At 44.7% G+C, this 16059-nt stretch overlaps 1 protein-coding gene across 1 annotated transcript in view; it reads right to left on the reverse strand.

Moving 5' to 3' along the window:
* Positions 1–16059, reverse strand: part of LOC104316123 (uncharacterized) — a 32276-nt gene that overhangs the window by 12551 nt on the left and 3666 nt on the right. Inside the window, exons 4-8 of the mRNA XM_069769915.1 lie at positions 15072–15304; positions 10186–10325; positions 7682–7946; positions 6161–6238; positions 4677–4893 (exon numbers count right to left, since the gene is read on the reverse strand). Coding sequence (XP_069626016.1) covers positions 4677–4893; positions 6161–6238; positions 7682–7946; positions 10186–10325; positions 15072–15304 — 933 coding nt within the window. The remainder of the gene's footprint in view (positions 1–4676; positions 4894–6160; positions 6239–7681; positions 7947–10185; positions 10326–15071; positions 15305–16059) is intronic.

Raw genomic sequence — 16059 nt, forward strand, 5'->3', positions numbered from 1 at the left:
GGTAGGAGTGGAGGCTGCCACTCCAGCAGGACGAAGCTTTGAACACTGCACCATCTTCTGTCCAAACCCTCAACTGCAGCTTCCACAGACCAGCATCACTCGTGGGTGGATGCTCAGGAGCAAGGTAAAGCCAAGGACTCTTTCATTTGCTCAGATGTAGATGGTGTTTAGGACAGTTGCCCCCCAGAATGCTGCAGAAATCAAACCAGTTTGTCCAAAAAGTGCTCTCTGGATGAACTACGGCATCCGGACAGCTTGGAGCCTCAGACAGAATCAAACCAGTTTTAGGTGGGAGCTAACTGGGAATACCTGCAGGGTCACAGGTGTGGTAGTCACGGTGCCTGGCCTTATTTATCGCAAATCACACTACCAGAATAATACAAACATTCAGAAGTTAAGAGATTTACTGGATTTGAAACATGCAATAGATGGGCTTTTTTTCCTAGAAAAACCCAGGCATTGATTTTCGCACCAGTGCTGATCCGTAAATATCTTCATTTAATTTACTATGAAAATCAGCTTTAAATACCCTTATTATTAAACAAAATAAGCAGCCTACTGAGGCACCTGATGCCAGTAGGATTACACCCATCCTGAAAGTCAAACAAGGCTACACCAGTAAGGGCTGTGGTGAAATGGGTCTTAACTCACAAGGAGGGAGGCAGCTGCTGGGGTTGGACCATAGATCAGCAGTCTGCAAGCAAACAGTGCCCAGGTAGGAAGTTACAGCTGTTAAAGCAAGATTTTTTACTTCTATTTAAATGGAAAATGTATTCCCTATTGGTCCCTCTTTTAGATCATTCTAATAAAATCTTAAAAGAAGCCTTAAGCCTGTCCTAGAAGAATAGGAGAAGACTCTCCCCAAATGAAGCTTTGAGATGGAGACTTCCATGAAAGCAAGGCAAAGCAACAATTGCCCAGTGATGTCTGAAGAAAATGACAGGAAAGAGGCTTTTGGATGGAAAAGCTTCCCTTGATGTCCAAAGCCTCCAGGAGCCTGCCAGAGCGCACGCCCCGAGGTGATGCTGGTCTGGGGTGCTCCCCATGCTGGACCATGGGACCTCGTGTCCCCTCTGGCCTTCAGCTCTGCCACGGTCCCCTTGCTCTCCATGGGAGAAAAGGGCAGATCCATAATGCAGCCACCTCCAAAAATGAATGCATGTTCTCCTACAAAACAAGACTTCTTATTTTATCACAGGTTTTATGTTAAATACGCTGAAAGAATAAGAACAGCCAGACAGCCCCCGTTGCTCCTCCTAATTGTTATCAAGACATGTAACGTACAGGGAGCTGCTGCAATCTTTCTTATTCAATTTACAGGCAAAATGGGTGCGTGTTACCAATGGTAACAGAATGAGGCTCTTCACCTGCCCTCCAACTCTCACCCCATTTATGGCTTCATCTTATACAATAGTTCACAAAAACAGCACAAAAGGTGCCACGCGTGAGTATCTAGCGAAGAAGCAGTGAAGGCACGCTCACTTCAAACCAGAGTCCCACACTTGACCTTAATCAATTCAGCTGATATCCCTGCACTCTGAGAGAGGAAAAAAAATCCACTCTCTGTCTCTCCACTGTCCCCCCAAACCATCTGTTAAAAACAATAAATAAAATAAACTATGAAAAGATAGCTTAAAATCTGTAGTCCCAACCGGAGGTAAGAAACCCAACCCATGACCATGCTGCTACGTGCATGATGGTGCCAGTGCATCCCTACGGTCCTCAATTTAGTTCTGTGATGCTCACAGAGGCAGCTGTGTGATGAGAGGGGCAGGAGAGGAGCCCAGCGGCTCTGTGCTGGAGAGACATCCATGTGCCGAATCTGCCCGAGGTGCCCTTCTGCAGGGGCCGTGAAGATGGCCCCCCTGTCACGAGCTTCATCTCTGGTCTCTCAGTATAAATGGAAGTCACATGTTGCATATAGACAAGAAGATCAGAAGTGACATTGTGGGGAAGGCATTTGCATAGTTTACAGTGAAAATGCACATTCTAAAAATCCCATCAGACTAATTCTTCCCTTAAGGTACAGGCAGCGATTCCCCCTGAAGACAGAGGGGTATGTAGTGGAAGGTAACCCTTAGGATTTTTTGGTTATGTTTCATCATTTTTGGTTCTTCTGTCAGGATCCATCAGCAACTGTTGAAAAAGGTATTCACGCAGGATCTAAAAACAAAGACCCCTGTAGCCAAGGGACATACACCCGAGCTGTCTAACAAAGCTAAAACCGAGATCAGAGAGGTTCTGATGTTTAAAACTCATCATGAAATGATGGCACCATCCCAAAAGACAGTAAAGGGCTCCTTGGTATAAGAAGCAAAGCTGGTTTAAGAAAGCTAAGCAAAATGTTTTGAAAAAGTATCAGTATGGGAATGACTTGGGGCACTGCGTTTCCAACTTTGAGTAAGAGATCCACAACCAAAGAGGGGGGGGGGGGGGGGGGGGGAATCACAGCTCCTTTGTGCTTATTATAGCAGGAAAAATATGTATTAATACTACGATTGCTTCAATTTACTCATGTGAATATTTTGAGAGTAAAGCTAGCTGAACCTTTTTGTCAAAATTTATTTCCAACAGAGTACGTTACTTCTTTGAAGCCAAAATGTTTCATGGAAACATATTGATTTCAACAAAAGTTTTCAAGGGAAAGCTTCTGAGGTCCAGGCTAGACTCTCTCGTTACCTCTGGAGAGAAAGAGATTGAAAACCTGACCTTTTCACATCCTTTCCAAAATTGGGCATTTGATTATAATTCCCTTTCACAAAAGCATTACAAAGTTTGGGGTTTGTTCCAACGAGGAATGACAATAAATTTGAAACCTCAAAAACCGTCATGAGATGGAATAGATGTGCCCTGACCAGCAGCACTGGTCAAGTTGATAGAGAATATTTGACCTCAAAGGATAAAGATGTGTAAAGACTGAGAAGCGAGATTTTCTTTACTTTAGACCGCAATAATATTTGCTATGCTTCGTGACCTCTCCGACTGCATTTTGTAACACCCCCCCACCTCCTCCGAGCTTGCAGCCCACCGGTGAAGGAGCAGAGATGTAGGGCAGCCATTGAAGGATGGATGATCAAACTCCTACTGAAAATGCCCTGGAGATAAGTTAAGTTAGTTTTCAAATAGGCTGTTGGCATCCAAAGTCTCACGGCTCTATCAAGTAGCCCATTTCTATCTGAATAGCTCTACTTGATATGCAGGATGTCACTGTGAAAAAATGTCCAAAAGGTGAGTTAACTTGTAGGGCACAGCTACTTTGTGCCAAGACCATATGGCTTTAGTGCATAAGAAAATGAAAAGCTTCAGGGAAGGAGGGACTGGATGACTCAAGAATTTGTAATAGGAGCTGGACACTTTCTATTCTAGGTCATTATTTGGGATCAGACCAGCAATCAGAGCTTTAACCGTTACACTGACACTCCGTGTAAAGTGTCTCCTGCTTACTAGAGCTGGGATCGTACAGGCTGAGACTTTTTGTTTAGGATGTTCTCTGAGGAGGCTCAGGATGGTATCAAAACCAGAACTGAACCATTCCTCTCCCTTTCCTCAGGAAGTTGACTGAGACTGGGTGATAGAAATACATCTGCAGGGGCTGGTTTTGCTGGAGAATATCGTTTCCAATGGCCTGATCCCTTTCTGAAGTCAGAGTGGAAATAAATACTGGTGACTTTATCCAAATGGGAATGTGAAAATTTCCTGGGTAAAGCTCCGTCTTCAGAGGCAATGAAGCACTGAACTCAGAAGAAGGCTCAGCTGTAATCTCACAAAAGGAATTACAAAATGAGTAACACTTCCTTTCTTTTCTCATTAAAATTATATTTCTAGTTTTCTTTTTCCCCTTTACAATTGCAGTTTAGCACGACTCTAGGGGGAAATTCAATTTTATGTTACATTTTCTGTTTTTACTGCTAAAATAGAAGTGGCTTCTAGAAGATTTTTACCTCTTATTTGGGATTTTAGTTACTCTGTCTATTAGTATTTCGTTCCTATGTCTGACCTTGCATGCACGTTTGAAAGAACTATAGTCGAGGGTTTAAAAAATGACTTTGCATCAATTTGAGGGCACAATGAGAGCTTTAGGCTGACAATACCTCTACCTTGGTTTGGGGTTTTGTCTTCATAGTCCAGACATTAGGTATGGAAGAGGTGCCAGGGAGGGGGTACATGCTAATGAGTTCGTAGACCATGTCTGTCATGCGTCTTTAGTGAAGCCCGAGGTGCCTTGGCTGCTGCATGATTTACTCGGAGGAACACCATCTCTTTTTGTTCAATACAGGTTATACAGATCTCATTTGCGAGAGGTGGCCCTTCTCTGTCCCTGTCAGTCATGGCTCACTGCTGTGTTTCCTTCGGGCACTCTTGGCAAGGAATTTTGTTTGGATCACTTTGCCTCTCTGGTTGAGTTTATATTGATAAATAACTCTCGCAGATGATGTGATATTGATGACTGTTTGCTGAGACAATGCTGACAACCAGCCTGGACAGGAGAAGCTTTGTGACCAGGGCATGTATTTGCTGCTTGAAAATCCTTTGCTCTAACTTATTCCCCATCAGGGCTGGATGGAAGATAATTGCACTGCAGAGAAAGGGTCAGGTCTGAACAAGGAAAGCAGCCCGTTACAGCACTCAGCGCTGGCTTACGTACAGCAGGACCTGCGGGTCAGTCCCGTGCTTACCTTTGAGGCTGAGCTCACACACCACCGCTTCTGCCTTTGCAAGGACCAGATCCACAACGGCTACTTTAGCACCGGCTTCTCCCAGGGCATGAGCAAAGGCTCTTCCAATTCCCTGCCCTCCGCCTGTGACGTAAGCCACCTTGCCATCCAAACGCAGACGGTCAAGGATGCGGCACCTGTTATAACCCCAGAAGACGTCATCCTTCACCACTTCTTTCTAAAATAAAAACAAATATGCATTGCACAATAAGGTGCAAAGCTCAGTAAGTGATAGCTCTGAAGGACTCTGCCTGTGAGAATGAGGTGGGAGCACGAACAGGGATCCATGTCTTCCTGGCTCATTATTTAATACAAAAGGCATGACTAATTCAAGCCAAAAAGCACCCATATCCCTACAGATAGGAGTCTCAATAGAAGCACTAAGGTGGAAGATGATGGAGCAGAAGGGCTGTGGTTTGGGGAGATGCACCGACCACTCCACTTACATGAGAGTAGGGTATGGCATTTCCCGACCCGGCTTCCCATGGGAGAAGGGTCAGGTACCATGTCTTAGAAGATGACTGATTAAGTCTTCCAGTTATTTCCCCCTCAGGGCCCAATCCTGCTGTCAGGCTCAGTTGGCTCCAGGAAGGCACGGAGGCTAAGAACAAGTTTCCAAAGGCAGGATTTGGCTCAAGCGGAGTGCAATCAAAATATCTTCACAAGGCTGGTGCGCAAATAAAGGTATCAGCCAATAACTTAAACCAAGCTGTCATCTGATCAGCTGCCATACATCATTTCCCCCTGACTGGAATCAAAATGGAAAATACAAGATGTTTAAAATATTGAGTTTGAAATGCCAGGAATTACCAGTGGGTGTAGCTTTGGGAGCACTCAGAAACTGCAAAACAATCAGGACATTTGGGACTGGATTTACTGCGTTAAGCCATTACGATTCCAGATGGGAATTTCATTACAGCTGGATGATGCCCACAACATAAAATGGAGAAAGATAAAAACACCGTCTTTTCCACAGGACAAGCAAAATCTAAGGCCGTGAAAATACTCAGCTCGGAGACCATAGGAGGGCATCATGTGCTGCCTTTGAGCAAAAAAAGAGCTACTTCAGAAACACTGCACTGGTTTATTATGGCTGGACCCCGGCTCCATCTGCCCACGCTCCCCTGAAGTGAGGACCGAAGAGCACCGGGCACAGACACCCAGTGAGCAGCACGCCAGCCGCTCCAGGGATTTATCATGGCACCAGCATGACTGATCCAAAAGATTTTGCAAGGAATCAGCATTTAATAGCTTTAGTGTAACCCTGGACTAGTGAGGCTAATATGTGCCAAGCCCTATGCTGGTAAGTCCATGCTGCACAGTGCCATGGCATGACAGAATGTGAGCTGGGGCTCTCCCCACCAAACCCCTGGAAATTATTTTTGTCATTGTGCTCAGCAGAGTCAAAATTTTCCCAGAAGTGCTCACAGAGAGGTAACACACACCTTGGATTCAATCACTGCATCTGGAAGTGCATGGCTCCTTCGAACGATGCTCAGTCCATTCTGCACAGGTAAAATTATCTGCAAATATAATGCATACACACACACAGTTCTCAACTGCTCGGTACCTGGTTTTCTATCACCCAAATTCCGCTGACATGAAGGATAGTCCTTCCTTCCTTAGGTCAAAGTAGCTCTTCTCTTACTCCTATTCTTTAGCTGACATTCCTTCCAACACAAATATGTCAGGCATTTGTATTTGCTGACATTCCTCTTCCAAACTCATGGCTTCCAAAAATGCCAGGAAAAAAAATGCAGTTTTGTCACTCCGTTTTCTAAATCGGTGCCAGCTGCTGAGGTTTCTGGGTTTCCACTGCCTGGCTACTGCTGTCATGAGGATATTCCAGTCTTACTCTTGGAGCTCAGCACACCACAATAGCAACACTTCAGTGTTCTTCAGCGTTTGCCAGAACATCTGCACCCATAGACGAACGTCAGTGGGTTTTGCCACCTACCTTCTCTGATACCATTATCACACTTTAGTGAAAGCTGCAGTCGGTGTTGGAGATTCAACACCTATATCAGACTATTAGAATATTAGATAGGAAACCACATGCTATCTACATGCATTGAATGGCTAACAGTAAGATTCAGGGCATGGAAAATTGTCATTAATCTTGCCCTCTCCTAGAAAGAAAAGCTGTCGCTCCTGGTACATTAGCTGGTAGTTGTGTTGATGATAGAACAGCACAGAATCCCAGGAGGCACCTCCAGAGACCACCTCACCTGCAGATAGACAAGGACCTTAAGGCTACGAGGCGCACACCAAAACGTGAACCTCACCCCCCGGGGGCCGTGGGGAGCAGTGGTGGGGAGCGGGGTGGGTGGGAGAAGGTGACTGGGACGGAGGTGGCAGACCTCACCTCTCCCACCGTGGGACCAGCCTTACGGTGCCGAAGGGCAGGCAGGGATCCGGCCATCCTCGGTGGCTCCCCCAGGCATGGCAGCCCCTCGGCCACCCCGGTGCAGCCACGGCACGGTGTCCCTGGGGTAGCATCATTCATGCCTACTGCTAAAGCCCTGGAGGAGAAGTGTATAATTTTGCCTCTAGAACCACAGCATATTGTTTATGCACCCTATTACTTTTTTTTTTTTTTTTTTTTTTTTGTCCTGCTGAAGTAGGACTTTATTGACTCCTGTTGTGCTGGTGATGCCCTACAGCCTGCAGAGCCTTTAAAGCAGAGCGGCGGTTCCTTGGCTGTGCTGTGGAGCTGATTAGTCACTCTTAAGTGCTCCACTTTTATCTTGCCTTTAACGCTCTATGTGGTGTAGACAGAGAGTAGGGACCATTTCTGAATATAGAAACTCATACATAGAGCTCAAGTGAGGTGAATTATAATAAAATTTGAGTTCATTTTAGGTCCTCTAGATAATGGCACCAACAAAAGAAACATTTTAAAGAGTACTTTGCAAAATCCATAGCTACAGTACGACAGGCACCTTAACCAATTGCATTGCACTAACCTGCTCAACACGAGGATCTGAATTAATCACTGTATTTAATTTTCTGACAGCTAGTACATTTTCATCAGATATGTTCTCCAGGTAGACTTGTCCTTTCATGAGTGTATTCTCTACACAGATCACTGCATCCATTCTCAGCAAGTGGTTATCCATGACAAAGCTGTAGTAGTTAACAGCGTTCCTTTGATCAGCATCAATAAAGACTATATCAAAGTGCTCATCCTCAGCATGTAATGCCTGGAAAAAAATTATGTTGGAGAAAACACTAATTATTTACCTGGAAACTTAAAGTCTTGTCATTAAAATGTTCTTTATATAAAATCTAAACCGGAGGGAATCCTGTTCTTTTAAGGTAACATTGCTAGAATTACTTGGGGAGATCTTGGGAGTTTTCCATGCTTTGCAAACAATTCTTCAGCAATGCTGGTGCCCAAAACTCTGAAACTCTCCAAGAAAATCAGGCTATAAAAGAGGATGGCTCATCCCAACTTGTGGTGTTGAGAGTGACAGCAGAAACATCTGCATACCTAGAGTCAAAGCGAATTAATCCATCAGGGTGAGGGAGAGGACTGGCATCAAACCCTGCAGCTGAGGTGCTGCAATATGTTATCTCTTCTCAAAAGAGTAACTATTAACAAATTGAAGAGTGGCAATTATATCAGTCTGGGAAAAAGAGGTATAAGACTGATCCTGGGAATTGCAAACTAGTAAGTCCCACTTTAGTAGCAGGAAAATGGTTGAAATCCCAATTAATAATAGAATTATAAAGCACATAAAAGAACAGGTCATGATAGAGATAAAGCAGTGCAGCTCCTATGAAGGAAAATGATGTTTCTTTAATCTAAAAAAATGCTTTGGATGGCTCAGCAACAGAGAGGATAAAAGAGAACTGGCTGCTATCATCTAATTGGATTTTCAGAAATGTGGCACACCTTCTCTCCAAGCAGGCTGCTGATGATAATGTATAAAAGTGTTGATGGATGACCAGATGGGAGCCTTTACAGCCTTCTCCTGTGGCAGTTAATGCACTCGCTGCCCAAGAGGCTGCTATGGAATATTTCAGATTCCATCTGGGACTATTTAACTGCATCTGTGTGCGTTGCAATGAAACAACGGCTCATCCACCTATCTCGGCAAGCAGAAATGCTTTCAAGTCTTGGCATTTCGAGCGAAAAGAGAAACAATTATGTTTTCCAGAACTCACTGTTTCTACCACAACTTTTAACAGTACTTCTTGCGTCCAGATTTCCCTTTTGTGTTTGGAGACATTGTGCACAATGAGTGATGAGCGATCCCCTGAGATGTACGAGAGAAAGCATCAACAACAAATGGCAACAGAATGTGAAAAACTAATTTGTTTTCGGGAATGAGGTTGATGGCTCCCAAACAGAGATTTCAGGAGCCTTTCTGAAGCAGGGAGTGCGTCATTCAGATGAGGAAATAGCAGGAAGTGGATCACTGAAGCTCTGAATTACTCTATTGTGCAAACTGGTGTCATTGTGAGCTCGTTAGTGGTTAAGAAATTAAGCCTGCCTGAGAGCCTGGATAGTCACACTTAATTGCAGATGCTTGATAGCACAGGAGCTCTGCCAAAAGCATTCATGAGTCCACATTTTGGACACCTTTTGATACTACACTATAATGAAAGAAGACCTTAAGGCCAAATATCTGCTGGTTTATAATAAACGTAGCAGAAACTGGGACATCTGGTTTCCTGGGATTCATCTTTTCATTTCATGACCAGTAAGAAACTTTTGCCCTGGTTCCCTCTTGAGCTGTATTGGGGGAAAGCAGCAGGAATATTTTTGCTACTGTGGAAGGGCATCTTTGCAACTCGGCCAGTCTGTCCAATGTAGATACTTTAGGAAGGGTCAGAAGATGAAAGCTGGGAGCAGGAGTCCATCAGGAAGAGAGATTAGAGGTCTCATTCCCCAGAGAGAAGAGCCAAAGCCGAATTCAAGTAATTATCATGACTTATCACTACTTTCTGACTTGTAACCTTCCCGGGCAGAGGAGGTGGGGGACAGACATTCAGAAGCAGATGTGGCCATCTCTGAACATATGTTACTACTGCTCCGTGGTATGGCTCCCTAATGAAAAAGAATCTCACTTTTATGCATTGACTTCATTAGGTCCATATGGAGTTGTGTAGCTCTTTGGATATTAGCTGGACTTCTCATTTCAGCCCTCTTTCTGTACTGCCTACCTGCTGACAGCTTGTAGCCTTCTTATCTATCTTCTGATACAGATAAACCACCTTTTAACTTCACAGCTTTCATCCCAGGAGGGTGCCTGTGTTGTATGTGTACCCAGCACACGCCTGTCTTGTCCTTGCACTGCCCGGGTGTGCAAGGCCGCCGTTTGGAAGGCATTTCTCTTCTGCCAGTTCATCAAGTCCTGAACGGCCAGCCACGAAGGTCACCTAGGCACCTTTCATTTCTTCTAGATACTTAGTACCAGGCACCTATATGGAAATGCCTGCATCACTGCCTCAGAGTTCGTACCTGGACCCTGCCATTTGAGCTTCTTGTTTCCACAGCTTCAAGATTGCTGTTGGGTTTTCCCTATTTAGCTGGAAACAGCTCCAGGCGTATAAGGGGAATCCATGAAATTCCATGAAGCAGCTTTGCCTCCAGAGCAGCCTCTACACAAGAGGATAACAGCCACGGGAATGGGAAAGTGCTCCATCTCCTTGAGTTCCTTGGCTAGCAGAGAGTGGGTCACCCAGACATGTGGTCACCATGGCCTGGGTACCACACTGGAGAAGGTTTCCTCCCTGCCACCACCTGCAGCTGAACCAAGACTGCCAGAAAGAAAAAATGTCGCTCTACTGGCAGCTCTGACTGTGGAGCTGAACACTGGAAATATCAGTGCAGTGGTGGAGAGGAGAACTCGGGGCTGTCCCTCTCAAAATGGATGAGGGGGTTAAGAGGAGGGATTGACCACCCTTGTCCTCCCAAAGTAGACTTCGGTCAGGCCCTGCCTAGGACCTCACAGCACGTTGGAGATGCCTTTGTCCCTCGCTAGGAGAGAGGCAGAGCCCAAACCTCTCCAACTGTGAGGAAAGCTGAGATCCAGAAGGAAATAATCTGCCTGAAAAATATCCCGCTGAAACTAATTTCCTGAATGTTTACAGTGCAATCCCTGCTCCTTGCTACAGAGGCATCATAGACGGTAACAGATGGCAACAAGAAGTGTCTTAATTCAGAGCAAACTTGGCTAAAATTAATGCTTTTGCTTACAGTGAGTCATTAACTTCCTTTTGGATTAAAAAAAGAAAAAAAAAAAACTTGTAGCACTGCATTCCATAGAGGAGATGCATTGAAAACGAGCATAAGAAAGGGCACAGCAGCACTGTTGACGGATACAGCAAAAGATCAGGGAGAGGACATCCCGAATGAAAACATGAATGAGTCTTCTGCCAAAGCTCAGAGAACACCTGATTGGAGTCCTGATCAGAGACAACACTCTCTCATAAGGCACATACAAACTCAGTCGGAAAAAAAATGACTGTCCAGTTCCTTTGATATGGATCATACAGTCAGCATATTTGTAATAAAGATGTACTCAAAACTTATTACCTTCCCTATGCCTTGTTCTTGACCTAAATGTAATAGCAATCCATCCTTAGGGTACACAGAATACATGAAAAAGTACAGCTTCCTTTTAAAACACCATTAGAATATTTTACTGTATGTGGACATACACTCTTGTTACTCCTAAATGCTATTCTATTGAGTACAGTTTATATTCACCGGCAAAGCTAAATCTCTAGGGAAGCTAGAGAGGGAATGCAATTTCTAGTAATAACAGCTCACAACAGTGAATACTATCCACTTATCCCCACAATTTCCAGCTATTTTGGACTCCTTTCTGAATTAACCTTTCATATCAAAAGGAGCAATTCTGCACACTAGAGACTCCGACACAATTTCATGCATAATTTATTCACTCAGTTCAACATTAAACGCAGAGTCCTTGACTTTGTCAAGGTGGATTCTGTTGGCAGACTTCACAAGCAGCAAAACAGGAGAAATGAGATCTGCAGCTCAACCTCTTCACCTATTCTGTCTGGTAAAAGGAGGGAAAAAAGAAAAAAGAAAACCCCGACATGCTTACACAATGCCCTGCAATCAGCAGAATCTGCTGCAAACAAGGTGTTATTTTTTGTGTTGCATTTTCGATTTTAAAATGGAAGGATCAAAATCATGGATGGGAATAATTTCCTGGTAGTTTGCATTCCCTCCAAACTCAATCCTGCATCCATTGTTCAACCGAAAGTCCACCGGGAATTAAAGGAAGCGCTTTGTGCAGGATCAGGCCTCTTGCTCACAGCTGATGTATGGCAAGGCACATTATCCAGGCACAGCACGACAGAGTTTAGACTTAAGGAGCTTGTTGGGAAAGGTTTTTAAATGCTGGCCCAGCACATGTTGAAGAGGTAGCTAAATCCCACTGAAAGCACCTGTATCAGAGCCTGAACCCAAGGAAAGGCTCCCCCTCAGTCCACGTTTCAAAATATTACGTAAAAATTACTGAGGTCATTGGGCACAGAGGCTTGTGCCACGGTGGATGTGAGCTACGTGTTTTGATGGGGACCTAGCTCGGCAGCGTCTGTCCCTCACGGGTGGGAAAGGTGGATTTTTTCCATCATGCTCTCAGGTATGAAAAATGAACCCCACCGTCTACCTGAGCTGGGTGGCCCCTGTCTGGTATTTATCACCCTTTGACAGCTCAAAATCCCAGATGTTTTGCAGCTGGCTTTGATCTGGGACAGGAGACGGGGAATCTGGCCAACTCTGCCAATGCTGTGCGGTAATGCAAAGGAGCAGCAAGAGGCTTCAGAAAGCCCGGTCGAGGTGCCGCTACGGACCGATGTGCTGCCTTTGCACTGCCCTCCGCTCGCTCACGGCCCTGATGTGCCGCGGTTGTAGGTGCAAGAGCCAGAGCCGCGTGGGCGCTGCAAAGGCCCCGCTGTCTGAGGCACGCTGGCACAGATGTGCCGCATCCTTGTGGCAACTGCTGCAACATCTGGCAGCTTTCTTTGTAAAGGGCATTGAGGCCAGATGTGGACGCAGGACTGGACACATCCTGCAGCACTTGGATGGTAGCCTCTACCCAAGGCTAGGATGTAACTCTTGGGTGGACTAGTTTTACACCAGAAGTGAGAGTACATCGTATACCTTCTGGCATTGTGGACTTTCTGAATCATAGCTTCATGCAGCAGAAAAGGACTTCCCTGCCAGGTAGTGTTATTTATATATCATATTACATTTTTTGTGCTTTGAAAGAGTCGGTGCAGCAAGGCAAATCCTCTGCTCCCAGGAGCTCGCACTGCTGCAAAAATTTGAGAAGCAGCAGATAAGCAGAAGTCCTGCCCTATTGCACTCAGCCTGGAAGCAAAATTCAGCCACAGTCACCACAGCAAGAAAGCTGCAGCAAACACCTCCAAAGACCACATGGCAGGTGACCTTCTCTGCCCTCTAATTTCTCTAAAGGAACAAGAACGAGACCTGAGGCTGCGGACAGCATAGACAACAAAGGCAATCCTTGCCAGAGCTTGTTCCAGCTCTCCTGAATCTCATGATGCTTTTCAACAACTGTTAGCCAGCTCTGCTCTAGACCAGCCTCCCTGCAGACGGTGGGGGACAGAAACACCGTTGTTCTCCACCTCCTCCATGAAGCTGAGCTCAGCTCTGCCATCCCTGGCCCATCTCCCGCCTGTGACTGCCTCGTCCTCCTGCCTTTCAGCATGCCCATGTGGCAGTGGAGGAAGCCTGCTTGATCTCCAGCTTAAACTGGTTTTCTCTAGGAGGGAAAAGGCAGCACACTGTCCCCAGCCTGAGCGTCTTCCATGCAATCCAGGTGTGCTCCCACATGGCTGCCCCACACCAGCCGCGTAAACCTCAATGAGCCCGAAACGCAAAGGCACCAGAGAGACCAAATGCGTTGTTTCATCATTTACAGCCACGGTGGATTAAGACCTGTAGGACAATCCTGATTGTCCTGGTACCAATGACCAAATTCCTGCCAGGTTGAGCAACTAAAGTTCAGAGCCCAGTGCAGAAATCCTGCACAGAGGTGTCCCCAGTGCTGGGATCTCTCCTGCCGAACACGAGCATCTCCGCTCCCATCCGCTCCAAGAGCTATTTGAAGCCCTGAGTACTTGCAGAACTGGGGTCAGGATGTTACTTCGCGTTGCAATCGGAGGATATAAAATCAATTGCAACATTCCGTTTTAAGGATTTAATTTTCATGTCTTTGCTCCCTTCTTTAATCTCTACACAGCATGTACTCTGCCTGCCTCTAGATATTTTAATTCAGTCACAGTAAGTCAGTTGCACAGAATGGGCACTAGAGAGCAACAGCAATTCAATTAATTTCACACTCACTGCGGGGAGCTGGGATTTTAAATGCTGCACATTGCAGGTGATCTGTAACGTTTCGTTTATTCATATACTTGGCAAAGCTCTTTGTTCCTTTCTTATCAAACTTGGAGGTCATGAAAGCCAGAGGTCAGAAAGCTCCTGGCCATTTCATTTAGAAACAAATATGGTACCTGTTAATGCAAATAAGGTTACAATCAAGCTCACACTGACACATCCAGATTGAAAATGGAATGGAATCAAATCAAATTGGTTTGCATTAATAATAGAAAGGCTATATATTTAATGAACCCGGCATGGGCATCACCTGTTAGCGTGCTGGACCTGCAGCAATGTCCTGGAGATCCATAAACTGGAATTAAATGTGAAACTCCTCTAGCTGCTGGCAATCATAAGCTTTTCTCTTTCTTGGGACAAAGTCACGAGTCAGAATGAAACAAATACAGCTAACAGTTTTGCTTGTCTGAAGCTTATCATGTTGCTCTGGAAGTGAGAAACTTGGGGTCTAATTGTCTGCAGTGTTTTCAGTGGGGGAAAATAGTGAGAGGTTGTGGTTGGATTACAAACTTCTTCAGGACTTTCCCACTTCTTGTGAACATTGGGAGCAAGCTGTCCTACTCAAGAGGTGGCTCAGCAGGGCACAGATACACTCTTCCAGCTTGTTATATTTGGAATTAGAGACCCTGAAACAAAGCCCACCCACATCAAGTAAAACTCATTAGGCCATTGAAGCCTAATGACCTACAGTTAGAGCTGGTGATTCCTCTGATCAAAAAGCTGCGGTATTTTAGTTAAAAAGGAGAAAAAGTATCTTGTGTGACAGAACTGTCCCATCATACATTGTCACGAATAAGAAATAACTCCAGTGCAAGAGTGTGTTCACATATTTGCAAGCAAACTAGGGTCGTCATCCAGCATTTTGCAGGGAGGATGTAGGACCTGCCCGAAATTCTTTAATCTGCTCTGCACAAGAGCTCCCAAAATCCCCTTCCAACTGACTTTACCTCCAAAGTGTCTGCCATTGGTCCCACTCGCATGCTTATCTTTTTGCCATCTGAAGAATAATCAAATGCTTCTTGGCTGTTCGCTCCGAGATACGGCACTTCTGTACATGCAAAGATTTTGCCATCATCTGGCAATTCTTCTGCAATAGCAAGGATACTGCAACCTTTAAGCTTGCCAATTAATAAAATCTTCCTGGCTCTGATCATATGGACAAACATCCTAAAAATTTGGCCTGTTGAAAGACAAGAATGAAAATTTAAAAATAAAACTATAGGAAAGACTGTACCCTGTTCACAATGAAAATTAGATGTACATTTTAAGTGATCACTAAAAAAAAAAATCTAATCTTAAAACACTTTCAAATAAAGATTTAACAACAGAATCTGACAAAATTTCATCTAAAATGCAGCTAAAAGACAACAGAATAAAGGGACTGGTTTTAAATGTAGAACCTTTATGATCAATGCTGCTATTGTTCAAGTGCTTGTTAAATAGTGCTTGAAATATTGCATATTTTAACATTCCCCCCATATGAAAATGGCTTTAAGATGTCTCCATATTCTTTCTGGAACCCAGTTAAAAAAAACCCACTACATTACCTTGCATTTGCTCTTAGAGTCATTATCCCTAGACAGCACCATCATTTAAGAAATTTATCATCAGTGGTGTCCTTTGAACAATGTATTAGTGTAATACATTATAAGAGTACTTCACTGTGATGATATATTACTCAAAAGATGGGAACATCTGGGAAGAATGAATCTGGGAATAGATTTAGTGTAATAGGCTTTATATGGGGATACAAGCCTGGGTATTGCTACTTGAAAAGGTGCAGGTGCTTGGCCATGGGCCACCTGCACCGCAAAAGCACGTAAACCCCTAGCAGACACCACCAAACCCAAACCAACATGATTTTTCCCTTCCTTCCCCTTCCCGTGAGGACAATGATCTCTTTGCTGCTCTCTAAGGGATGGGGCTGGCACTGTG

Source organism: Haliaeetus albicilla, chromosome 24, assembly GCF_947461875.1.
Source record: "Haliaeetus albicilla chromosome 24, bHalAlb1.1, whole genome shotgun sequence".
Classification (NCBI taxonomy): domain Eukaryota; kingdom Metazoa; phylum Chordata; class Aves; order Accipitriformes; family Accipitridae; genus Haliaeetus; species Haliaeetus albicilla.